At 38.8% G+C, this 27136-nt stretch overlaps 4 protein-coding genes across 4 annotated transcripts; all 4 read left to right on the top strand.

The window, feature by feature from the left end:
• Nucleotides 1–1078: 1078 nt before the first annotated feature.
• LOC306763348 (protocadherin gamma-A11-like) lies at nt 1079–3391 on the top strand (the record flags this gene model as incomplete). The annotated part of the gene is made up of 1 exon (XM_079250134.1): nt 1079–3391. The coding sequence occupies one exon, from the start codon at nt 1079–1081 to the stop codon at nt 3389–3391; it is 2313 nt and encodes a 770-aa protein (XP_079106260.1).
• A 1923-nt stretch (nt 3392–5314) lies between these two features.
• LOC306763347 (protocadherin beta-15-like) lies at nt 5315–8981 on the top strand (the record flags this gene model as incomplete). The annotated part of the gene is made up of 2 exons (XM_079250133.1): nt 5315–7705; nt 8940–8981. The coding sequence occupies 2 exons, from the start codon at nt 5315–5317 to the stop codon at nt 8979–8981; spliced, it is 2433 nt and encodes an 810-aa protein (XP_079106259.1).
• A 169-nt stretch (nt 8982–9150) lies between these two features.
• LOC306763346 (protocadherin gamma-A12-like) lies at nt 9151–12009 on the top strand (the record flags this gene model as incomplete). The annotated part of the gene is made up of 2 exons (XM_079250132.1): nt 9151–11535; nt 11995–12009. 2 exons carry the CDS (start codon nt 9151–9153, stop codon nt 12007–12009), a joined length of 2400 nt encoding a protein of 799 aa, XP_079106258.1.
• A 31-nt stretch (nt 12010–12040) lies between these two features.
• Nucleotides 12041–25202, top strand: LOC306763345 (protocadherin beta-15-like; the record flags this gene model as incomplete). The annotated part of the gene is made up of 6 exons (XM_079250131.1): nt 12041–12062; nt 13478–13737; nt 18288–20325; nt 21640–22040; nt 22539–23942; nt 25194–25202. The coding sequence occupies 6 exons, from the start codon at nt 12041–12043 to the stop codon at nt 25200–25202; spliced, it is 4134 nt and encodes a 1377-aa protein (XP_079106257.1).
• Between the last annotated feature and the right edge of the window lie 1934 nt (nt 25203–27136).

The raw sequence follows: 27136 nt of genomic DNA, 5'->3' as shown, positions 1-27136 counted from the left end.
TATATATATATATATATATATATATATATATATATATATATATATACACCCATATATACACACTTTTTTAGATCTAAAATAAATTACGTGATGGGTCATTTTAATCCGAATCCCGCATAGAGCATTATTATGTCGTCTCTGTATCACTATGCTGTCAAAACCAAATGACTTCTTAGCATGCAATGTATTTATTAGGTTAAAAGCAGTCGTGCTTTTTTGCAATAACATAATACAGAGGTCCTTCAGTTTCTCATGAAATTATTAACCCATGTAATATAACTGCAAGTAGTTAAAGAGGGTTTGCGTTCAAATTCAATGACGTTGCCATCATTCTCGACGTGCCCCGGATTACCATAGTGAATCGCGTTTATCAATTAATAGAATTTTAAAAACGATGTGTTTTTAACTTGATTTTTTATGCTATTACAAACAAATGAAGTGGAATCAGAACATTCTGAAGAGACAGACCTAAAGTGGCCTATGTGTCTGAGTGTATTTGTTAATGTTTTTCCCAGTAATGAAGAGAAATCACATTGTAGTGTCTACTTAGTTTTTACATTTGACATTTCCTACAGCAAGATTGAGGGAAAGGTGTAGTTTCGATGAAAAGACAGTTCTTCCCAATAAGGAATTGTGTTGTATCTAAAAATCTGATCTATTTTTAATATAACATATTTTTTTTTTATTCATTTTCATTTTTTTATTAATAATATTATGAGTAAAATAGCTGTTTCTTGTCGCTGTTTTTACTGTAACATTGCGATACCCAAACATCTACTCATGGTGTCAGTGTGAACCAACAAACGCAAAATGACGACCATTCTCCACCCTTCTCTGTTAGTTGACTCACAGCCGGATTCTGTTGTGTTAGAAAATCACTCTTGGTGTGAGCGAAATGTGAAAATAGTGACATTCACAGAGAAAGTGGAATTCTTCTGTGAAACATATGGCAAGATTCTTAATCTCTTACGGAGCGAAAATGGATTACCGTGCAATTGTTGTTTTTTCAAGCCTTGTTTTTATTTTTCTGTTTCTCCACCCTGCCAGTGGCGACGTGATCTACTCTGTGCCGGAGGAGATGAAACAAGGATCGGTGATTGGAAATATTGCTAAGGATCTGGGGCTTGATTTGGGTATACTCTCAACTCGTAAGGCCCGTATTGATGTTGAAGATAACAACGTTCAATGCTGCGGTGTTAACATTAATACCGGAGATTTAATTGTGCAAGGAAGGATCGACAGAGAAGGCCTTTGTGGGAAAAAAGCATCATGTGTTCTCAAACAGGAGCTTGTCCTAGAAAACCCTTTAGAACTTCACCGCGTCAGCATCCGCGTTCAAGACATCAACGACAATTCACCACAGTTTAAGGATGAATCACTTCACATTGAAATACGGGAATCAGCAGATAAGGGTGCACGTTTTCTTGTGGGAGAAGCGCACGATGAAGACGTCGGTGAAAACGCTGTTCAGAGATACTCACTGCAACAAAACGATCATTTTAAATTAAATGTCGACACAAAAGCGGGTGGACGGAAATACTGCGAACTAGTGTTAGAAAAAGAACTAGACAGAGAAGACAAAAAAGAAATGTTGCTGTTACTCACCGCATTCGATGGCGGCTCTCCACAGAGATCAGGTTCTGTAGCCATTCACGTTACTGTCGTGGACGCTAATGATAATGCACCAGTGTTTAGCCAAGCTGTGTACAAAGCAAGTCTGGCTGAAAATTCCCCCGTGGGTACTGTTGTTATCTCAGTCAGTGCTACGGATGCAGACGAGGGTTTAAACAGCGAAATTACCTACGAATTTGATCATGTTTCAGATAAAAACAGTGGCGTGTTTTCTCTAAATCATAAAACAGGGGATGTGGAAGTGGCTGGCACAATTGATTATGAGAAAGTATCATCGTATGAAATGCAGATTAGCGCAAAAGACGGTATGGGGTTAGTGTCATACGCCACGCTGGTTGTTGATATTACTGATGTAAATGACAACGTCCCTTTGATCAATTTGAAAACACTATCCAACCCAGTCCCCGAAAATGTGTCACCTGGAACAGAGGTGGGAATCATTAATGTGCAGGACAGAGACTCTGAGAAAAACCGTCAAGTCCGCTGCTCCATTCAGCAGGACGTCCCTTTTAAATTGGTTCCTTCTATTAAAAACTACTATTCTCTGGTGACCACAGGACACCTGGACCGTGAACTAGTATCTGATTACAACATTACAATCACTGCTACTGATGAGGGCTCTCCACCTCTGTCCTCCTCTAAAACTGTTCATTTATCTGTCGCTGATATCAATGACAACCCACCTGTGTTTGAGGAGCAGCCCTACAGCGCATATGTGACAGAAAATAACAAACCTGGCTCCACTTTATGTTCAGTTACTGCTCGAGACCCCGACTGGAGACAGAACGGTACCGTGATTTATTCTTTGTTACCTGGTGAAGTGAACGGTGCTCCAGTTTCTTCCTATCTGTCTGTTAACGGAGACACGGGTGTGATCCATGCTGTGAGATCCTTTGATTATGAACAGTTCAGGAGTTTCAAAGTCCAGGTGATGGCCAGAGACAACGGTTCTCCCCCACTCAGCAGCAATGTGACAGTCAGTGTTTTTATATCTGATGTGAACGACAACTCTCCTCAAATACTGTATCCCACCCTGGATGGTAGCTCCTTCATGACTGAGCTGATTCCCAAAGCTGCACATGGAGGTTCTCTGGTGTCCAAAGTGATAGCAGTGGATGCAGACTCAGGACAGAATGCCTGGCTGTCTTATCACATTGTGAAATCCACTGATCCTGGACTTTTCAGTATTGGTCTCCACAGCGGAGAGATCAGGACACAGCGGGACATTTCAGAATCTGACAGCATGAAACAGAACCTTATTGTGGCAGTGAAAGACAACGGACAGCCCTCTCTGTCTGCCACCTGTTCCATGTATTTACTTATTTCTGATAACTTGGCTGAGGTGCCAGAACTGAAGGATATTTCTTATGATGAGAAGAATTCCAAACTAACCTCCTACCTGATCATCGCGCTGGTGTCTGTATCTACCTTTTTTCTGACCTTCATCATCATCATCCTTGGTGTGAGGTTTTGTCGCAGGAGAAAGCCCAGACTGTTGTTTGATGGAGCAGTTGCCATCCCCAGCGCTTATCTCCCTCCTAATTACGCAGATGTTGACGGCACAGGAACTTTACGCAGCACTTACAATTATGAAGGATACATGACAACAGGATCCAGAACCAGTGACTTTAAGTTTGTGTCATCTTACAATGACAACACACTGCCAGCTGACCAGACTCTGAGGAAAAGCCCATCAGACTTTGCTGATATGTTTGGCAGTGACAATGCATCTCCTGAGGTAGGCTCCTATTTAAGGTAGTCGAAAACATTTTAACATACTTTATCCTACATCACTTCTATTTTGTTTGCTTTTACACACATTTTCTGCTTTTTTTCTTATTCATATTTAGTGACTATGAATAGCAATGTTTCCCTCAGCTTTAGAATGTAATCGTTAACATTGTTGCTATGTGATCAAATATTATAAATAATAGAATTCTGACTTTGGTTTAAGTTTAATTTGATGACAACACAAATACGAGTTTATTCCAATTTATATTTTGTACCAAGTAAAGTTGAACTTTTCCTGTTTTTTTTACTAAAAAATGTTTTCTTCTTTTCTAAGTTTTAAGCATTGAATTTTGTTTGATTCAATATGCCCTTAGTAGTTGTTTAGAGTATTTAAAATGTTGCCCCTATTTCTGATTGTGACATCTAATGCAACAGGAATCAAGTTCCAGTTAAAAAAAAAGTCACAAAAATGGGGTTTCACTGAAATTATGTTTAAAATGAATATAATTGCAGTTTGATGGAACATGTCCCCAGTAGACAAACCTTGCAGTACATAATTTGCATTTCCCTGCCCACTTGATATCTTTTAATCTAATGGATTGCAATAGATTTTTACACATTGCCTAAAAAGCTTTATGTGATTTCACTCTTTCTATCTCTCTACTGCATTGTCTCTCCCCCTTTTCAACATGTGATATAAGAAATCATCTTAAAATGAAAGTAATCATAAGTCTTACTTAGACATAATAGCATCCATCCTTATTTATATATTTTCTTGACTCGTGTTCTTATGAAGCCTGAAGATAAATAGTTTTGGCCCTACAGTTATTTTTTTTATTTATTTTTTTTACAGGATACTTTTTTTAAATGTTTCTTTCCTTTTTGGTCGAATTGACATAGTTATTGAATTTGTGTTTGAATTTTAAAGATTTATTGAAATTTAGCAATCTGCATTGGTTGAGCTGTCAATGTCAAATGTCTTCTTCTAATCCTTTTACGGTTTCCGGTTTTGGGACTGATTTTCATTTTTTTGTCAGAAGGAAAGTGATGCAAATATTTTGACCATATTCAGAATTATTGACATTGTCTCATTTTGCAGAGGAATGCATCTAAGTTAACATTTTCCAGCTCCCTTGACCCAAGGCTAGTGAAAATAGTGAAAGCATTTCTTTCAAGGTTACAATATCAACATTTCTGCTTTTAGCATTCCTGCAGATTTTGCTCAATGTTTTGTAGGACCCCCTTTGTTTATTTTCACATTCTTTGTAAGTTTTATATTGGAGGGTGGGACACAATAAATTTAGCTTTTGCCAGTGTGGTTCCGAATCACAATTTATGAAGATGGCTGATTCTTTTACTCATAGGTATTTTTATTATTCATTTATTTATTTATTTTTTTTTTATTTGTGAGATACAGAAGAAGAGGTTTTTACAACATGAGGATCACATCTCTGAAAATGAGTCTGATTGTGACTTTGATGAAAAGATTGAACTTGATCATAACCTACTTTTAGAAACAAGACAAAAAAAAAAAAAAAAAAAAAAAAAACATTACCAGCCCACCAGCACCTAGCCCATGACCTGAAAGAGCCTGTTAGTAAAATGAAATACTATGTTAAAAAGTGTAAATTCAGATAGACTTCCTGCCCAAGGAATTGCCACCAGTGATCTTGTTCATAGCAGTGAAAACTCAATTCAGTTGCTCTAGTTGTTTTCATTTTGACATTGCGTTATCCAAGAACTTACTCGTGGTGTCACTGTGGGCCAACAAACGCAAAATGAATATTATTCTCCACCCTTCAATGTTACTTCGTTCACAATCTGATTGTGCCATTGTACTGCAGTTCGCGCAATTATTCTTTGTGTGGACATGTGACGAGTTCCCAGACGATCGCTGATTTGAATTACTTTTACAGACTTCCAAGGATTCTTGATCTTTCAGCGAGCAAAAATGGATTACTCTTCGTGTGTTCTGTTTTCCAGCCTTGTCTATGTTTTTATGCACCTCTGCCATGTCAATGGAGATGTGGGCTACTCTGTTCCGGAGGAGATACAGCGAGGATCGGTGATTGGAAATATTGCTAAGGATCTGGGGCTTGATTTGGGTATACTCTCAACTCGTAAGGCCCGTATTGATGTTGAAGACAACAACGTTCAATGCTGCGGTGTTAATATTAATACCGGAGATTTAATTGTGCAAGGAAGGATCGACAGAGAAGGCCTTTGTGGGAAAAAAGCATCATGTGTTCTCAAACAGGAGCTTGTCCTAGAAAACCCTTTAGAACTTCACCGCGTCAGCATCCGCGTTCAAGACATCAACGACAATTCACCACAGTTTAAGGATGAATCACTTCACATTGAAATACGGGAATCAGCAGATAAGGGTGCACGTTTTCTTGTGGGAGAAGCGCACGATGGAGACATCGGTGAAAACGCTGTTCAGAGATACTCACTGCAACAAAACGATCATTTTAAATTAAATGTCGACACAAAAGCGGGTGGACGGAAATACTGCGAACTAGTGTTAGAAAAAGAACTAGACAGAGAAGACAAAAAAGAAATGTTGCTGTTACTCACCGCATTCGATGGCGGCTCTCCACAGAGATCAGGTTCTGTAGCCATTCACGTTACTGTCGTGGACGCTAATGATAATGCACCAGTGTTTAGCCAAGCTGTGTACAAAGCAAGTCTGGCTGAAAATTCCCCCGTGGGTACTGTTGTTATCTCAGTCAGTGCTACGGATGCAGACGAGGGTTTAAACAGCGAAATTACCTACGAATTTGATCATGTTTCAGATGAAAACAGTGGCATGTTTTCTCTAAATCATAAAACAGGGGATGTGGAAGTGGCTGGCACAATTGATTATGAGAAAGTATCATCGTATGAAATGCAGATTAGCGCAAAAGACGGTATGGGGTTAGTGTCATACGCCACGCTGGTTGTTGATATTACTGATGTAAATGACAACGTCCCTTTGATCAATTTGAAAACACTATCCAACCCAATCCCCGAAAATGTGTCACCTGGAACAGAGGTGGGAATCATTAATGTGCAGGACAGAGACTCTGAGAAAAACCGTCAAGTCCGCTGCTCCATTCAGCAGGGCGTCCCTTTTAAATTGGTTCCTTCTATTAAAAACTATTATTCTCTGGTGACCACAGGGCATCTGGACCGTGAACTAGTATCTGATTACAACATTACAATCATTGCTATTGATGAGGGCTCTCCACCTCTGTCCTCCTCTAAAACTGTTCATTTATCTGTCGCTGATATCAATGACAACCCACCTGTGTTTGAGGAGCAGCCCTACAGCGCATATGTGACAGAAAATAACAAACCTGGCTCCACTTTATGTTCAGTTACTGCTCGAGATCCTGACTGGAGACAGAACGGTACCGTGATTTATTCTTTGTTACCTGGTGAAGTGAACGGTGCTCCAGTTTCTTCCTATCTGTCTGTTAACGGAGACACGGGTGTGATCCATGCTGTGAGATCGTTTGATTATGAACAGTTCAGGAGTTTCAAAGTCCAGGTGATGGCCAGAGACAACGGTTCTCCCCCACTCAGCAGCAATGTGACAGTCAGTGTTTTAATATCTGATGTGAACGACAACTCTCCTCAGATACTGTATCCCACCCTGGATGGTAGCTCCTTCATGACTGAGCTGATTCCCAAAGCTGCACATGGAGGTTCTCTGGTGTCCAAAGTGATAGCAGTGGATGCAGACTCAGGACAGAACGCCTGGCTGTCTTACCACATAGTAAAATCCACTGATCCTGGACTTTTCAGTATTGGTCTCCACAGCGGAGAGATCAGGACACAGCGGGACATTTCAGAATCTGACAGCATGAAACAGAACCTTATTGTGGCAGTGAAAGACAACGGACAGCCCTCTCTGTCTGCCACCTGTTCCATGTATTTACTTATTTCTGATAACTTGGCTGAGGTGCCAGAACTGAAAGATATTTCTTATGATGAGAAGAATTCCAAACTAACATCTTACTTGATCATTGCGCTGGTGTCTGTGTCCACCTTTTTTCTGACCTTCATCATCATCATCCTCGGTGTGAGGTTTTGTCGCAGGAGAAAGCCCAGACTGTTGTTTGATGGAGCAGTTGCCATCCCCAGTGCTTATCTCCCTCCTAATTACGCAGATGTTGACGGCACAGGAACTTTACGCAGCACTTACAATTATGAAGGATACATGACAACAGGATCCAGAACCAGTGATTTTAAGTTCGTATCATCTTACAATGACAACACGCTGCCTGCTGACCAGACTCTGAAGAAAGGTTATAAAGAGTTGGCTGATGTTTTTCCCATTAATGATTCTTCTCCAGAGGTAGGATCTGCTATATGTTCATTCGTATACGTTAAATTCAATACATTGTCTATTCTTTATTTAGCATATACTACTGATACATTATCAATTGCATTATAATTTTATTCCGTTCATGTGAGAATATACAAATCAAATATTTACATAATATGTTAGACCATTTAGATTTTATTTTCCATTCAACTACGGACACAAGTTTTTTTCTTTCTATCCTCGCAAATTATTTAGTCTTGTCAGTGTGTTATTTTGAAAGCCAAATCAGTTACCATTTGTACCAAAATCTTTCCTCTTGTCTTTTAATGAGTTCATTACCTCTGTCCTTGGTGCTGACGTTCGTCGTTGAACTTCTGTATAGTCTTGTGTTATCATTTTTTCATTAATGGTTTTCAAAGTTTCAACTTTTGTTGTGTGTTGATTCACCTTTTTTTCCTTCTTTACACTGTTTCCACACTGTCTAAATAACAGGTGCTGTGTTTTTGGTGCTTTAAATTTTATTTGAAAACAACAAACAAACCAAACAAAACAAACAAAAATAAACAACAACAAAAAACTTACAAAACCAACAAAAATCTTTGTTTGTGTAACCCACTGTGTAATTATAGTTTTTATTCCATTTAATTAAATTGTGTTGGTTATCCAACACACCGTGCATTTTGGTATGCTTTTGTCTTTAGTATTTTAAAATAATTAAGTACGTCATTAAAACAAATAAAAATAAAAAAAAATAACAACAACTACAACAGGAGTAAACATTTGATCCACGGCAGATAGACGCGTTAATTTTTATTCATTTTATTGTAAAAGGTTCGGCAGAACTGATTTGATGTGCCACCACCTTCAAACCTCGGAGGAAATTTGTTTTATGTTTATTTGTCAATTTCAGAGGTAGAGAGACAGAAAAAGAGAGACGTGGACTGAATGTGTGTTTTCAACATTTCAGTTCAAAACTATGTAGCCTAACATCTAATAAACATCAGTCAGTGGTTGTATTATTAGATTATTTTAAAACAATTGTGATCACTTCAAATTTCACAAAATTCACAGGCTACTTCAAGAAAATTAAACTAACCTTCACACTCACTATGGAATAAATGGAAGGTTTTTCATGACTGAGGGAGTAGAAAAAAATATGTTATATAAGAGTGTGGATAAATATAGTCAAATAAAATATAAAACAATAATGACGAACGATCTGACAACATTTCAAGAAAACTTTTTTCGCTCTTTCTCTCTTCAGGTGTTGTGTACTATTTGTGCTCACGGTGTCACTATAGACTAGTGAAAGAGTGAAATGCTCAGCTCGGATTTGCACAACATCTATCACCAGAATGGACTGTTCTGTACCCTTTCTAAAAATCGGTCGATGAACACAGACGGTCAATGACGTGAATGATTCTTGGATGACGGGACAGTTTATGCTAAGATTTTTATTATTTCTTTCGTCTAAGATGGGACCTAGACGTGGCGTTCTTAAGAGCTATGGATTTCTCATGTTCTTTGTTGTGCTGGACTACGCAGGCGGGGATCTTAGCTATTCTATAAATGAGGAACTAAAGCACGGATCTTTCATTGGAAATGTCGCCAAGGATCTCGGACTGGAGCTGGGGACACTGTCCACTCGTAAAGCTCGTGTTGATATGGAGAAAAGCGACAAACAGTATTGCGGAATTAACCTGCGGAGTGGAGATTTATTTGTTGCGGGAAGAATAGACAGAGAGGAGCACTGCGCAGAAAAGCCTACGTGCGTTCTCAGATTTGATCTTTTGTTGGAGCATCCTCTGGAGTTACATCGGTTGTCTCTGCAGGTGCAGGATGTAAATGACAACGCACCAATCTTCCAAAAAGATATAATAAAACTAGATATTACAGAATCAGCTGCCAAAGGAACAAGATATCGTATCAATGCAGCGCATGATGCCGACATCGGCCAAAACTCCGTTCAAAACTACATTTTGCAAGAAAACACACATTTCCTATTCAATATTCAGACAACAAATGCTGGCAATAAATATGGTGAGTTGGTTTTGAACAGGGAGTTAGACCGAGAGGAGCAGCAAGAGCTAAAATTGTTGCTCACGGCAGTAGATGGTGGTACTCCTCAGAGATCTGGGACTGTAGCCATACACATAGTTGTGCTCGATGCTAACGATAATGCCCCCGTCTTTACTGAGAGTGTGTATACAGCAATGTTAGCAGAAAACTCACCATTAAACACTCCAGTCATCGCAATTAGTGCATCAGATGCAGACGATGGTATTAATGGTGAAGTAACGTATGAATTTAGTCGAATTTCTGATAAATCACGAAATCTTTTTTCACTTGATATCAAATATGGAACAATAATTGTATCAGGTGAAATTGATTACGAAGAACGATCAAAATATGAGTTGATGGTTGAGGCCAAAGATACTTTCGGTCTTTCCTCAGAGGCCAAAGTAATTATTGACGTAAAAGATGTGAATGATAATGCCCCTGGTATATTTATAAAGTCACTATCTCACCCGATACCAGAGAATATTTCACCTGGTTCAGAGGTTGGCATTATTAACGTGCAGGACAAAGACTCTGGAAATAATGGACAGTTTCGCTGCAGCATTCAGCAGGGCGTCCACTTTAAATTAGTTCCATCTATTAAAAACTATTATTCTCTGGTGACTACAGGACACCTGGACCGTGAACTGGTGTCAGATTACAACATTACAATCACTGCCACTGATGAGGGCTCTCCACCTCTGTCCTCCTCTAAAACTGTTTATTTATCCGTAGCTGATATCAATGACAACCCACCTGTGTTTGAGGAACAGTCCTACAGCGCGCATGTGACTGAAAATAACAAACCTGGCTCCACTTTGTGTTCAGTTGCTGCTCGAGACCCTGACTGGAGACAAAATGGTACAGTGATTTATTCTCTGTTACCTGGTGAAGTGAATGGTTCTCAAGTTTCTTCCTATCTGTCTGTTAACGGAGACACGGGTGTGATCCACACTGTAAGGTCTTTTGATTATGAACAGTTCAGGAGCTTTAAAGTCCAGGTGATGGCCAGAGACAACGGTTCTCCTCCACTCAGCAGCAATGTGACAGTCAGTGTTTTTATATCTGATGTGAATGACAACTCTCCTCAGATACTGTATCCCACCCTGGATGGTAGCTCCTTTATGACTGAACTGGTGCCAAAAGCTGCACATGGAGGTTCTCTGGTGTCCAAAGTGATAGCAGTGGATGCAGACTCAGGACAGAACGCCTGGCTGTCTTATCACATAGTGAAATCCACTGATCCTGGACTTTTCAGTATTGGTCTCCACAGCGGAGAGATCAGGACACAGCGGGACATTTCAGAATCTGACAGCATGAAACAGAACCTTATTGTGGCAGTGAAAGACAACGGACAGCCCTCTCTGTCTGCCACCTGTTCCATGTATTTACTTATTTCTGATAACTTGGCTGAGGTGCCAGAACTGAAGGATATTTCTTATGATGAGAAGAATTCCAAACTAACCTCCTACCTGATCATCGCGCTGGTTTCTGTGTCCACTTTTTTTCTGACCTTCATCATCATCATCCTTGGTGTGAGGTTTTGTCGCAGGAGAAAGCCCAGACTGTTGTTTGATGGAGCAGTTGCCATCCCCAGCGCTTATCTCCCTCCTAATTACGCAGATGTTGATGGGACAGGAACTTTACGCAGCACTTACAATTATGAAGGATACATGACAACAGGATCCAGAACCAGTGACTTTAAGTTTGTGTCATCTTACACGCTGCCTGCCGACCAGACTCTGAGGAAAAGCCCATCAGATTTTCCTGAAGCATTCGGAGAGCCCGATGATTTTACCGAGGTACACATATTAATCTTTTTTTTTTTTTTTTTTTTTTTTGATGAATATCGAAATCTTGCCGTCTTTCTGTGTGTGTGTGTGCTTTTTTGTTATATATATATATATATATATATATATATATATATATATATATATATATATATATATATATATATATATATGTACACTTATTCATATATGTATGTGTGTGTGTGTGTGTGTGTGTGTGTGTTATTCTAAGAATTCAAAGAAGTATGTAAGTCAAAGAAATCTATCTATCTATCTATCTATCTATCTATCTATCTATCTATCTATCTATCTATCTATCTATCTATCTATCTATCTATCTCTCTCTCTTTTCATTTTTTTACTTTTTTTTAACCATGTTCTGTTTTACTTGTATGTCAGATGTAATTCTTCGCATACATTTTAAAAAGTCCTATCTTTTCCCTTATGTTCAAAGAATGTTTTTTCCAAAAGTCTCGGGAATCATAAGATTTTTCCTGGCAAAAGTGACTGTTGAATCATGAACACTGACCCTAACCGAGGCAAGTGAGCCCTGCAGTTTTCTTTTACATGTCCTAGGTTCTTTTGTGATGTCCTGTTTGAGGTGTAGTTGTTTTCTTGGAGTAGTCTTGGAAAACTTCCCAATCCTGGGAAGGTTTGCCACTGTTCTCAGTTTTCCCAATTTTTGAATAATGGCTCTGACTGTGGTTCACTTCAGTCCTAATGCCTTAAAATGGCATTGGAACCCATTCCATTCCAAAACAATGGATATCAATTACTTTCTTCATCACTTTTTCTTGGATTTCTTTAGATCACAGCATGACATGTTTCTTTTCTAGATCATAAAGTGCATTTTGCTTTCTCAGACAAGTTATTTTTCAGTGATTTCTTAATTTAGTAGGTGTGACAGAAATCAGACCTGAGTTTGGTCACTGAAACTGAACCCAGCTTTCCAAAACCTGTGGTTGATCTCAATTAACTAGGAATTAACAGGAGGATATCCAATTACTTTTTCACGTTCATGTAGGTTTGGAGAGTATTTCTTTTCCTAAAAAAATAAAATCACCAATTTAACACTGGAATTTGAATTCAGTTTATGTTTGGCTTATATTAAAATGTATGTGATGATCTGAATTTTTTAATGATTACAATGCTGCAAAATAGTAAAATAAAAATCAGGAAGGGTGCAATAACTTTTTTGCAGAACTGTATCCTTCCATCTTTCTTCCATCTATTAAATACATAATTCTAGGACAGTTTTTACTTGAGGTTTATTTTTGTCTCTTTGACTACCTCATATTTTTCTTCTGCATATTTTGACTATCTCTATGAATGTTTCACACATTTATAAACAGTTGTTTGACAGGGGATTACATACACTTGTTTAATTTGAAGATAAGACAGTAATGCGTATTTTAACCTCAATTTCAAACCTCATTGTAATTTTTGACAGTGATCTGAATTTTCATGTAAGTCTGATTACCATTGTTAACGCAGTATAAACCGTTGCTGATTGTATAAGACGTGTAGTAACATTGTTTTGTACAAGCGATGTTTATATTTAATCCCCTTTGTTCTCTTCTACATTTTAAAATATGCGTTTAGGGGTTTCTGGTTTATACTTTACCCAGGTGAACCACAGTGCAATATACAGAGCACGCTCGCGATGTCGCTATGCACCAACACTAATAGATTCTGTGCCATTATCGACCCAGTATTGTGACGCAGCGTATGGCTGATATTGCACTCAGTGATCGCTCTACAGGCAAAAGGGTGGCTTTAGCTTATGTTTTTTGGCTTAAACCATACTTTTCGTTTACTGTGTTTCCGTGCTTGGCGAGAGCATATTTAATCGTCCTGATGGCTTTCATTGGATATGAAATACAACCCTGCCTTATTTATTTTTTTCTTTTTTCTTTGCGTGTTACCAACGGAGATGTCAGGTATTCTTTCTCAGAAGAGCTGCAGCGTGGATCTGTGATTGGAAATATCGCCAAGGATTTGGGTTTGGAAGCAAACAAACTATCCACTCGAAAGGTTCGCATTGATACCGACGGGAGCGACAAACATTATTTTGACATTAACCTACGTAACGGAGATCTGATTGTTGCAAAGAGGATTGACCGAGAGGGCCTTTGTGGAGACAAAGCGTCTTGCGTTATAGAAGAAGAACTGATGTTGGAGAATCCTTTAGAATTGCATCGACTCACTATGCATGTAAATGATATAAACGATAATTTCCCACAATTTAATAAAGAATATATCCACATAGATGTGAGCGAGTCAGCAGTAAAAGGTGCTCGTTTCCCAATAGAGGAAGCTCATGATGCGGACATAGGCCAATACTCAGTGCAATCGTACAACCTCCAGAGTAATGAGAATTTTATTTTGGGTATTGGAACTAATTCTGTGGAGCTTGTGCTTGACAAAGAGCTGGACCGTGAAACTTTGAAAGAACTCAATCTGCTTCTGACGGCTCTTGATGGTGGTTCTCCCCAAAAGTCAGGTAGCGTGGTCATTCACATCACTGTGCTCGATGCTAATGATAACATTCCAGTGTTCACTAAGGCAGTCTATGAGACCAGTCTGCCTGAAAACTCACCAGTCGGTTCTGTTGTTCTTACAGTAAGCGCAGCTGATGCGGACGAGGGATTAAACGGAGAGGTTACGTATGATTTTGGACACGTTTCCGAAGATGTTAAATCAATGTTTAAAATAAATCCGAAAACAGGTGAAATAACATTGACTACAGCAGTTGATTTTGAAATAGTTTCATTGTTTGAACTGCGGGTCACAGCAAAAGACGGGTTAGGACTTACTTCTTATGCAAAAGTCATAATTGATGTGACTGATGTGAACGATAATGCCCCCGTCGTAAATTTAAAGTCGTTGACTGACGCAGTACCTGAAAACGTGTCACCTGGCACAGAGGTTGGCATCATTAACACGCAAGACAGAGACTCTGAGAATAATGGACGGGTCCTCTGTTCCATTCAGCAGGGCGTGCCTTTTAAGTTGGTTCCATCTATTAAAAACTATTATTCTCTGGTAAACACGGATCGTCTCGACCGTGAACTAGTGTCTGATTACAATATTACAATCACTGCCACGGATGAGGGCTCTCCACCTCTGTCCTCCTCTAAAACTTTTCATCTATCTGTAGCTGACATCAATGATAATCCACCTGTGTTTGAGGAACAGTCCTACAGCGCATATGTGACTGAAAATAACAAACCTGGCTCCACATTATGTTCAGTTACTGCTCGAGACCCCGACTGGAGACAGAACGGCACCGTGATCTATTCTCTGTTACCTGGTGAGGTGAATGGTACTCCAGTGTCATCCTACTTGTCTGTTAACGCAGAAACTGGTGTGATCCACGCTTCAAGATCGTTTGACTATGAACAGTTCAGGAGTTTTAAAGTCCAGGTGATGGCCAGAGACAACGGTTCTCCTCCACTCAGCAGCAATGTGACAGTCAGTGTTTTTATATCTGACTTGAATGACAACTCTCCTCAGATACTGTATCCCACCCTGGATGGTAGCTCCTTTATGACTGAGCTGGTCCCCAAAGCTGCACATGGAGGTTCTCTAGTATCCAAAGTGATAGCAGTGGATGCAGACTCTGGACAGAACGCCTGGCTTTCCTACCATATTGTAAAATCCACTGACCCTGGACTTTTCAGTATTGGTCTCCACAGCGGAGAGATCAGGACACAGCGGGACATTTCAGAATCTGACAGCATGAAACAGAACCTTATTGTGGCAGTGAAAGACAACGGACAGCCCTCTCTGTCTGCCACCTGTTCCATGTATTTACTTATTTCTGATAACTTGGCTGAGGTGCCAGAACTGAAGGATATTTCTTATGATGAGAAGAATTCCAAACTAACCTCCTACCTGATAATCGCGCTGGTTTCTGTGTCCACCTTTTTTCTGACCTTCATCATCATCATCCTGGGTGTGAGGTTTTGTCGCAGGAGAAAGCCCAGACTGTTGTTTGATGGAGCAGTTGCCATCCCCAGTGCTTATCTCCCTCCTAATTACGCAGATGTTGACGGCACAGGAACTTTACGCAGCACTTACAATTATGAAGGATACATGACAACAGGATCTAGAACCAGTGACTTTAAGTTTGTGTCATCTTACAATGACAACACGCTGCCTGCTGACCAGACTCTGAGGAAAAGTTCGACAGACTTCACGGAGACGTTTGGCGTCTATGATGTTTCTCCTGAGGTAGGAACAAGGTCATATTTATCAAAGTTTCTTTAAGCACACAACATTAAATATATAAAGCAATTAATTAACCCAGGTTCTATTTTTTATTTTTATTTATTTTTTGCTTTTCTCATTCGTGATTCTTTTGCCTTCAATTGCTTCGCTGTCCTTGGTCCTGAATGATTCTTTTTTTTTTTCCTTCTTCTTCTTATGTTTAGCCTTATATGTGCTTATTTATTTTGTGTATGGGTGTCTAAAGTTGGTCCTAGAGGGTCTCTCCCTCTTCCAACACACCTGGCTTACGATGGACCCAATAGCCCGTTAAGTTCTGTACAATGACTGCTTAATTTTAGTCAGGGATACCTGCAAAACTTGCAGGATTGTGGCCCTCTGAGTTTGAGACTCCTGATTTAGACTGTATTTTGATTAAGCAGTTGTAGTCCTCAGCGCTTGTATCCCTCCTAAGTACGCAGACGTTGATGGGTCAAGAGCTGTAAACAGCACTTCAGTTATTTCTGTGGATCATGCTTTGTTAAAAACGTTTTTTAGCCAAAGCATATTATACTGGTTAACAATCGTTTGACTTTTTCCTCATTTTTCGATGTATTTCCTGTCATTCTCTCTATAAAAAAAGAATCAATTATATGCCAGTGGTGCCAATTTAATCTATTCAAAGAAAGCGTTTTGTCATTTTAGGAACATCAGACTTACTTGGACCACTAAGATGAATAGTTACACTCTGATTCTTTGTAAAAGTAAATAAAAGAAATACAGTCATACATAGCCGTTAGTTCTTTGTTTTATAGTGCTTGTAACCTTTCAAATAGTTTTTTTTTTTTTTTTTTTTTTTTTACTTCAGACATTTCTTTTACGCAATTTAGTCTTTACCATATTCTCACATCAAGTGGGAGATATTGTTAACTCATTAAGGAGTTTTTTTTCCTATATATTTTTATTCTTCGTTTATCATCCATGGATACAATGTTAATCCATTAATTAACTGTACAATCACGATAAAATACAGCTTAAACGACAAAAGAAAAAAATAAAAATCGTATTTATTTATTTCTCTTTTAACTTATTCACTTATTTTTTTTCTCTCTCTTGACGAGAAATTCATAGTTTTTAACTAGTTTGAACATAATACTATTCACACATATGAAATTTTACTTGGATAGATGTCTGACTCAATGTATTTCTGTGTACTTAATCAATAAGCTTGAAGGAATAATTGGAAATCAACGAACAGGTATGAGTTGATCAAAGATTGTTTCTGAGTTTTGTCATTTTTAACAGCAGTGTCAAACAAAATTTTCATGTGTATTTCTCTTAAAAAATATAACATTTTAGAGACAGCGCAGGGCGACGGGGAGTGGGGGTTGCTGCATGCATGTGTGAAGGACATTTGGTGGATTATGTGGTGTGTGCTTTTAAATGAATACTTTGCTGGGTAAAGGCTTCATTTTATTATACCGATGTTTATTGTTTAGTACACTTTGTGTTGTTAGTTGCAAGAAAAGAACTTTATACAGAGAGTTTGGTTGATTGATTTTCACTGTGGTAAACAAGCTATCGTATAGACAGACCATAATTCCTTTGAATTACAATATAGTTTGATCTATTTGCCTGCATTTGTGAGGGTTTTTTTTTCTTTTTGTGGATCAGCTTGTTGTTAAACTGCAGTAAATAATTTCCACATTATTTAAAACTTCCCTGTAACAACATGTAGAGTTGTTAGCTAAGAGAACTATGAAGAGAATATATGATACAGCACATGAGTTTATAATGTAGGTCATTTGATTCAAACTCGTGTAATGTGTGAATGCTAAGATCTCATGTCAATTTAGCCCGTGTACTCTCAGCAGACATTAAAAGTTAACTCTCACATAAGCAATCGTTTACGTATAATTTCCTCTTTCTATTGGTTTGTGAATATGATAGTTTGAGCTCTTGGTGTTTGCAACAAATTATGTTGCCATATCTCAGCACAGACTCATGGTGTCAGTGTGCACTAGTAAACGCAAAGATACAGTCATCCCCATCCCTTTTACAAACGAATGCCAAGCCTTATTTTCCTGTCATATGGCACAGAAACCCGTTACGTGTGTGTCTGCGGTTTAAACAGTTGTTAATAGATTTTGACCTCACTGTTATTCTTTGTTTTAGCTACATGTGTTTTGCTCGAAACAGCTATGGGATACATCACTTTTAAACTCCACGGCTGCATCCCTTTAATTTTCCTTTTCATTATCCTCGCCAATGGAGATACGACCTATTCTATTCAAGAGGAGCTGAAACGTGGATCTGTGATTGGAAACATTGCAAAGGATCTGGCGCTTCGACTAGACAGACTATCTGCTCGGAAGGCCCGGGTTGATACAGAAGATAACGGTGTTAACTATTGCAGCATCAACATCAAAACGGGAGACTTGATTCTTGAAGAAAGGATTGACAGGGAAGCGCTTTGTGAGAAGAAGCCATCGTGTGTAATAAAACAGGAAATAGTCTTAGAAAACCCTTTAGAATTGCACCGTATTAATATCCACATTCAAGATATCAACGACAATTCACCACAATTTAAAGAGGAACTGCTGAAATTAGAAATCCGGGAATCAGCACTTAAAGGGGCAACCTTTGTACTGGACGAGGCGCACGATGCAGACATCGGCGATAACGCTGTTCAGGGCTATTCACTCCAAAAAAATGACTATTTCACATTGAATGTCAAGTCTAAAGGATTTGGACGAAAATATGGTGAATTAGTCTTATATAAAGAATTAGACAGAGAAGTAAAAAAAGAGGTTGTGCTGTTGCTTTCTGCATTTGATGGCGGCTCTCCTCAGAAATCAGGTACTGTAGTTATACACATTACTGTCTTGGATGCTAATGATAATGTACCAGTGTTTAACCAAACAGCTTATAAAGCAAGTCTGGCTGAAAATTCCCCCGTGGATACTGTTGTGCTTACAGTGAGTGCTACTGATGCAGACGATGGAGTGAATGGCGAAGTTACTTATGGATTTGACCATGTTTCAGATGAAAACCAAATATTCTCACTAAATCCAAAAACAGGAGAAGTTAGAGTTGTTGGAGCTATTGACTATGAAAAAAAGTCATCTTATGAAATGGAAATTAGTGCAAAAGATGGCTTAGGACTGGCATCATATGCAACTTTGTTAATTGAGATCAAAGATATAAATGATAATGCCCCAGTTATAGTTGTAAAATCACTGTCTAACCCCATACCTGAGAATGTGTCACCTGGTACAGAGGTGGGCATCATTAATGTGCAGGACAGAGACTCTGAGAAAAACCGACAGGTACACTGCTCCATTCAACAGAACCTCCATTTTAAGTTGGTTCCATCTATTAAAAACTACTATTCTCTAGTGACCACAGGACGCCTGGACCGTGAACTTGTGGCTGATTACAACATTACAATCACTGCCACGGATGAGGGCTCTCCACCTCTGTCCTCCTCTAAAATTGTTCATTTATCTGTAGCTGATATCAATGACAACCCACCTGTGTTTGAGGAACAATCCTACAGCGCATATGTGACTGAAAATAACAAACCTGGCTCCACTTTATGTTCTGTAACTGCTCGAGACCCCGACTGGAGACAGAATGGTACAGTGATTTATTCTCTGCTACCTGGTGAAGTGAACGGTGCTCCAGTTTCTTCCTATCTGTCTGTTAACGGAGACACAGGTGTGATCCACACTGTAAGGTCTTTTGATTATGAACAGTTCAGGAGCTTTAAAGTCCAGGTGATGGCCAGAGACAACGGTTCTCCTCCACTCAGCAGCAATGTGACAGTCAGTGTTTTTATATCTGATGTGAATGACAACTCTCCTCAGATACTGTATCCCACCCTGGATGGTAGCTCCTTTATGACTGAACTGGTGCCAAAAGCTGCACATGGAGGTTCTCTGGTGTCCAAAGTGATAGCAGTGGATGCAGACTCAGGACAGAACGCCTGGCTGTCTTATCACATAGTGAAATCCACTGATCCTGGACTTTTCAGTATTGGTCTCCACAGCGGAGAGATCAGGACACAGCGGGACATTTCAGAATCTGACAGCATGAAACAGAACCTTATTGTGGCAGTGAAAGACAACGGACAGCCCTCTCTGTCTGCCACCTGTTCCATGTATTTACTTATTTCTGATAACTTGGCTGAGGTGCCAGAACTGAAGGATATTTCTTATGATGAGAAGAATTCCAAACTGACTTCCTACCTGATCATCGCGCTGGTGTCTGTATCCACCTTTTTTCTGACCTTCATCATCATCATCCTCGGTGTGAGGTTTTGTCGCAGGAGAAAGCCCAGACTGTTGTTTGATGGAGCAGTTGCCATCCCCAGTGCTTATCTCCCTCCTAATTACGCAGATGTTGACGGCACAGGAACTTTACGCAGCACTTACAATTATGAAGGATACATGACAACAGGATCCAGAACCAGTGACTTTAAGTTTGTATCATCTTACAATGACAACACGCTGCCTGCTGACCAGACTCTGAAAAAAAGTCCATCAGATTTTGCTGATATGTTTGAGGATAGCGATGATCATCCTGAGGTAGGCACTGGGATTATGTTTCTATCCAGAATGTTTTCATTCCACCTTTCAATTTTCCAAAGACCTTTCAAAAAAATCTAAGAAATGTATATTTCTTTACTATTCTATACTATTCTATAACATTTAATTTATATTCGGCATAGTTTCAGTCCTGTGGAAGAGAAAGCACAGTTACAAGTGCTAATCCCAGTTGACCAAAACGAGCACTGTTAAATTGTATTTTTCAATTATTTAATTTCTCTGTTTTTTTTAAGATAAAATGTGTTTTGCCTGCAATTGAACTTTAAGTCTCTGAGTGATGAGTTATAGTGGTTTTGTTAATTTAAGTTATTTATTATATATCCGGTTCCATATGTGTTATGAGTGAAAGTAACATTCACAATTAGGCTAAGTCTTATATTTTTCAAAGTGTTCAGTAGGCCACACATTTTTATCTACCTGTCAATCTGTTTATTTATGCAATTATTTTCACTTTAGCAAAGTAATGATCTTACTTGCTCTAAGATTGATTTTGTTTTAAACTAAATTTAAAATATTTTAAAAAATGTAATCAAAGATCTCTTCCAAGACAGCATACTTTGAGGAAAATATTCTTTATTACAATTTAAACACAGTAACATTTGACAAATGAGTAAAGACGATTTGACTTTTACTCAGGAATTACGATGGTTTGCACTTCTCTCGGATATTGAATCATATGAGCCTTATTGTCTTCACACATTTTAACAAACGATTGTCTACTCTGCATTCAGCAGTCCATTTGTTGGTATCCAGAATGGTTTTAGGAGTAGAATTAAACTTATTTCAATCTTACAGAAGAACAATTTATATTGTTGATAGATTGGATATAGATATTGTAGTTTAGGAACACAATCCTTTGCATTTTATAGCGAAGTGATGTTCAATTTTAGAAAGCAGGTTAAAGTCATGATTTCACAGCTGTTGTGGATAATTTTCTTGCAAACGTTATTTGCTTAAATTGGATACATTTAGAAACCTGAACATTATATCAAGCACGAGTTATGTGCCTGTTTATTTTTTCTACTCAAGGTGTCGCCATGCACTAGTATATGTGAAACATTTCCACTTCCTTGGCACTCAGATCAATGGAATTGTCAGGGTCTTGAATGCTTTTCGTCTATGGATTTATTCTGAACAACCCTGGATTGCAGCTGATGTTTTTTGTTGTTGTTTTTTTTTTTACCGACCCTGGTGATTTTTTAACCCATTAATAACGACTGGTATCCTAAACGAATGGTCTCAATGGGGCTCCTAACGGAGGGCTTTGTTTTTGTCTTATTTTGTTCCTCCGTGAAAGGTGACTTGAGCTATTCTTTTCAGGAGGAAATGAAGCGCGGATCTGTTATTGGAAATGTCGCAAAGGATCTCAACCTGGACTTGAGTGTTTTCTTGTCTAGAAACGCCCGTATTGATGCTGCAGGGAATCGTAAACGATTTGGCGACATCAACCTCAGCTCCGGGGATTTGATTGTTGCAGATAGGATTGACCGTGAGGAGCTTTGTGGAGAGAAGCTGTCCTGTGTAGTGAAACGCGAACTTGTACTTGAAAATCCTCTGGAACTTCATGCTATCAGCTTTCAAATTCAAGATATTAATGACAACTCGCCACAGTTTAATGAGAAAAGGATGGATCTAGAAATTCGGGAGTCGGCAGATAGAGGAGCTCGCTTTGTGATAGAGGAGGCGCATGACGCAGATGTAGGACAGAATTCAGTTCAACAGTACAGCCTTGAGAAGAACGATAATTTTATTGTTACTTATAATAAAAACAAATTAGAACTTGTTCTTGAGAAAGAACTTGATCGTGAAAAAGAACATGAAATTAATTTGCTCCTTACAGCTCTAGATGGCGGATCTCCTCGGAGATCCGGTACAGTACTTATACACGTCATTGTGTTGGATGCTAACGATAACGCCCCAGTGTTCAGCCAGGCCCTTTATAAAGCCAGTCTGACAGAAAACTCTCCTCTAAATACTGTAGTTGTTACAGTAAGTGCAACCGATGCAGATGAGGGGACAAATGGAGATGTGACTTATGATTTTGGGCATGTTTCGCAGGATGTGAGAAAAATGTTTAGTATTGACCGTAAAAATGGTGAAATTAAAATTAATGAAGCAATTGATTTTGAAACTGTTACTACATATGACCTACGAATTAAAGCAAAAGATGGCTTAGGATTGTCATCTTACACAAAGGTAGTTATCGAAGTAATTGATGTCAATGATAACATACCTGAAATCTATGTGAAGTCATTGGCAAAAGCTATACCAGAGAATGTGTCACCTGGTACAGAGGTGGGCATCATTAATGTGCAGGATGCAGATTCTAATAATAACCAGCAGATCCTCTGCTCCATCCACCAGGGCGTGCCCTTTAACTTGGTTCCATCTATTAAAAATTATTATTCTCTGATAACCACAGGACACCTGGACCGTGAAATAATGTCTGATTACAACATAACAATCACTGCCACTGATGGGGGCTCTCCACCTCTTTCTTCCACTAAGACCATTCATTTATCTGTAGCCGACATCAATGACAACCCACCTGTGTTTGAGGAACAGTCCTACAGCACATATGTGACTGAAAATAACAACTCTGGCTCCACTTTATGTTCTGTAACTGCTCGAGATCCCGACTGGAGACAGAACGGTACAGTGATTTATTCTCTGCTACCTGGTGAAGTGAACGGTGCTCCAGTTTCTTCCTATCTGTCTGTTAACGGAGACACGGGTGTGATCCATGCTGTGAGATCGTTTGATTATGAACAGTTCAGGAGTTTCAAAGTCCAGGTGATGGCCAGAGACAACGGTTCTCCTCCACTCAGCAGCAATGTGACAGTCAGTGTTTTTATATCTGATGTGAATGACAACTCTCCTCAGATACTGTATCCCACCCTGGATGGTAGCTCCTTCATGACTGAGCTGATTCCCAAAGCTGCACACGGAGGTTCTTTAGTGTCCAAAGTGATAGCAGTGGATGCAGATTCTGGACAAAATGCCTGGCTGTCTTATCACATAGTGAAATCCACTGATCCTGGACTTTTCAGTATTGGTCTCCACAGCGGAGAGATCAGGACACAGCGGGACATTTCAGAATCTGACAGCATGAAACAGAACCTTATTGTGGCAGTGAAAGACAACGGACAGCCCTCTCTGTCTGCCACCTGCTCCATGTATTTACTTATTTCTGATAACTTGGCTGAAGTGCCAGAACTGAAGGATATTTCTTATGATGATAAGAATTCCAAACTAACATCTTACTTGATCATCGCGCTGGTTTCTGTGTCCACCTTTTTTCTGACTTTCATCATCATCATCCTGGGTGTGAGGTTTTGTCGCAGGAGAAAGCCCAGACTGTTGTTTGATGGAGCAGTTGCCATCCCCAGCGCTTATCTCCCTCCTAATTATGCAGATGTTGACGGCACAGGAACTTTACGCAGCACTTACAATTATGAAGGATACCTGACAACAGGATCCAGAACCAGTGACTTTAAGTTTGTGTCATCTTACAATGACAACACGCTGCCTGCTGACCAGACTCTGAGGAAAAGTCCATCAGATTTTGATTCTTTTGGAAGCTGTGATGTTTCTTCTGAGGTAAGAACTTTGGTGTCATTAAAAGGTTTGCACAACATCATGAAAAGTTTGAATGAAAAAGACACTTTTATTTTGTATGAATGACCTGAATAGGCTACACGTTGGTTAAGTGGTTGTTACTGCAGTCTCACAGAAAGATGGTTGATGGTTCAAGCCTTGGCTGGGGGGGTTCAGTGTAGGTGACATCTTTGTGCAGAGTTTACATGTTCTCCCTGTGTATGCCTGGGTTCTTGCCAGGTACTCCAACTTCCTTCCACTGTCCGAGGACATGCATGTTAGGTTAATTGATAACTCGAAATTCTCCCAAGGAATCAATTTGAGCGTGCATTGTTATTTGTCCTTCTGTGTTTGCCCTGCGATGGACGAGCAACCTGTCCAGGGGGCACCCAGCCTCTTGCCTGATTGCAGGGATAGGTTCCCAGCTCTGTGCAACCCCTAATTGGGCTAAGCAGTATAGAACATTTATGAACAACTTAAATGGCTTTAAATTGTTAAAATAGATGAATACGAAAGAAATCCAAATAATTATGTTTTGTCTATCCTTCATCTTTTTCCTAAAATAAGGATGTATTTCTTTCATTTGACTGTTTACACTCGTTTCACATAAAGTAAATCTTTTAATGGTTTAAGTATCATTTCAAGAGAACAAATCAAACTTCCACTTTTTTAAATACTTATTTATTTTTACAACTTCAAATCTTCAGATGTTTTCCCGTGCTCATGTCTGCACAGTTTATTTAGTATTTTAGGGAGAAATATTGTGCATGTTTGCTCTATTCTTCCTGGCAGTCTTTCCTCACCATTCTACGAGTCTTTTTTGCCCAAATGGTTAATTTATTTTCTTTACTTTTTCTGTGAAATTTTAGTCATCTGATTTCTTTTTGAAGGATTTTGTTTGGACTAATCTTGCATTATGAATATGCTGAGATTTTCCTGCATTCATAATGTGTGTTACCCTCACTTCACCCAACATTTTTCTTCTTGATGATAGTGATTGTTATATTTCCCCCATAACTTAAAATCTCATAGTACAGATAGCCAAATATTTTTTGTATATATTCAGTTGTTTGTGGCCAAAACAAAGGTGTCAAAAATCCTACAAATTACATATATAATTGAAGCATTGTTTAACAGGGTTACAGAGTATTTTGTTCATTTCAAGAATGTTTAACTTTCTTGTTCTTTGTCGCCATCAATATTCAGACAGTTTTGAATCAGATGAATTGTTTTTTGTCCTCTGCCATCTTCCAGCAAAAGTGAGTTTGGGCTAATTGTCCCTTTGGTGCTGAATCTTGATTGGGTTTTTGTGTTTATCTCTCTTTTTTTTTTTTAATCTGTAGAAATTTAAACAGCTTTAATCAAACAATAATGCTGTTATTATAATAAAACTACTTTTCCTTTTGAATTCGCTAATTATAGATATAGATACAATTGTTCTTTGTCATTGCATATCAAAAAGGGAATGGAATCAATCATTTTTAATGTTTATAGGATACATAATGTTAGTCAAAGTTCTGTCTCCATTCACTAATTTAGAGAACAATCAAAAGCAACTATATTTCTTTTCTTTTTTCATGAGCAGGGTTTTAAGATGATGTCAACCCACACTTTGAAGCTGTAACAGTTTCAAGTAATCTGGAAAAAAAGAAAAAAAACAACTTTTCACATAGTTTAAGAGTGTGTTTATGGGGATTTTCTATCATTCTTCTAGAAGCACATTTGTGAGGTCAAACCCAAACTTGTCAGTTAGATTGCCAGATGGAAAAGCACAATTTTTCATTCAGGAGGGCATCTTTCCACTCCTCTAGAGTCGAGTGGTTGCAGGTTTCACACCCATTTGCATTGTACTGATGTATGGCTCGGACGCAGCTGCTTAGCCATGGAAACCCAAACACAAAGTTCTCTCGGCACTGTACTGGAACTGAAGACTATGAAGTTTGGATGTCTTCAGCAATTGAAAGTTTGTGATCTAGGTTCACTGTGCACCTCAACATCTTTGACCATGCTCTGTTATTTTACATGGCTACCACTTCATGTTTTTACCAGCTGTTTTTCGCAGTTGCTTCAGCTTTATTATAACACGCTGACAGTTGACAGTTGAGTTTTTAGTAGCAAGGAAAGTGCACAATCGGGGCGGCTGTAGCTCAGGAGGAAGAGCAGTTGTCCTTCAACTGGAAAGTTGGGGGATTGATTCCAGGCGTCCCCTAACAGGCCGAAGTGTCCTAGGGCAAGACACTGAACCCCAAGCTGCCCCCCTATCGGTGTGTGTGTGTGTGTGTGTGTGTGTGTGTGTGTGTGTGTGTGTGTGTGCGTGTGTGTGTGTGTGTGTGTGTGTGTGAATGCGACAAGTAGTGTAAAGTGCTTTGAGTGGTCTACAAGTACAAGTCCATATGCACAGGTACCATCCTACAGTGGATACCATCCTACCAGTACAGTGGAATTTATTGAGATCCTGAGAGCCACCCATTCTTTCACAAATATTTGTAGAGGCTGTTTGTATAGGTGCTTGATTGTAGGGATACACATGTGGCCTTGAAGGTGATTTAACCATCTGAATTCAATTATTTGGATGGATGAATGAATACGATTGGCATTATAGTGTATATATACTTATGCCTTTTTTTTTTTGTAACTTTATTGCATTAAAAAAAATCAATTTTATTCTTCTTATTATTGTTTCTAGCATCAGCAGAGTTATTTTGTTCAAATTTAAGTAAACTTTTTTTAGTTTATGAACTCTATGCCAGCTTATGAGTTGTAAGAAATTCATATTTGTCAACACAAATAGAAGCTAAGTGGGTAAAGGCTGTTGTGATGAGTTAACTATCAGTGATATGTTTGCATGTAAAGTCTGTAATCATGGTTTTGATCTATATGTCCTATATTTATACTTTAAGCAATGTGTAAATTACAGTAAATTTTTACTCTGTCAAGTTAGACAAACTCATATTGAACTCACTATATATCATCTGCAAAAGTCAACATTATTAAATTTGTTTGTTGTGAAAGGACTTCTACCATCACAAAGTATACCAAGCTAATAAAAGCTTGACATTGTGTAGATAGTACAAAAGTCATATTTTTGCACATTTTTTCTTTAGTCTGTGTTACCTTAGAATTTGTAGTTAAGATAAGACTTAAACCAACAGAAACAATACCAGGTCCATCAAAATTTGTGTATTATGACTGGGTTC

Source organism: Telmatherina bonti (assembly GCF_933228915.1).
Source record: "Telmatherina bonti genome assembly, chromosome: 12".
NCBI lineage: Eukaryota > Metazoa > Chordata > Actinopteri > Atheriniformes > Telmatherinidae > Telmatherina > Telmatherina bonti.
The sequence above is the reverse complement of the archived record's forward strand: the minus strand, read 5'-3'. Positions and strand labels throughout refer to the sequence as shown.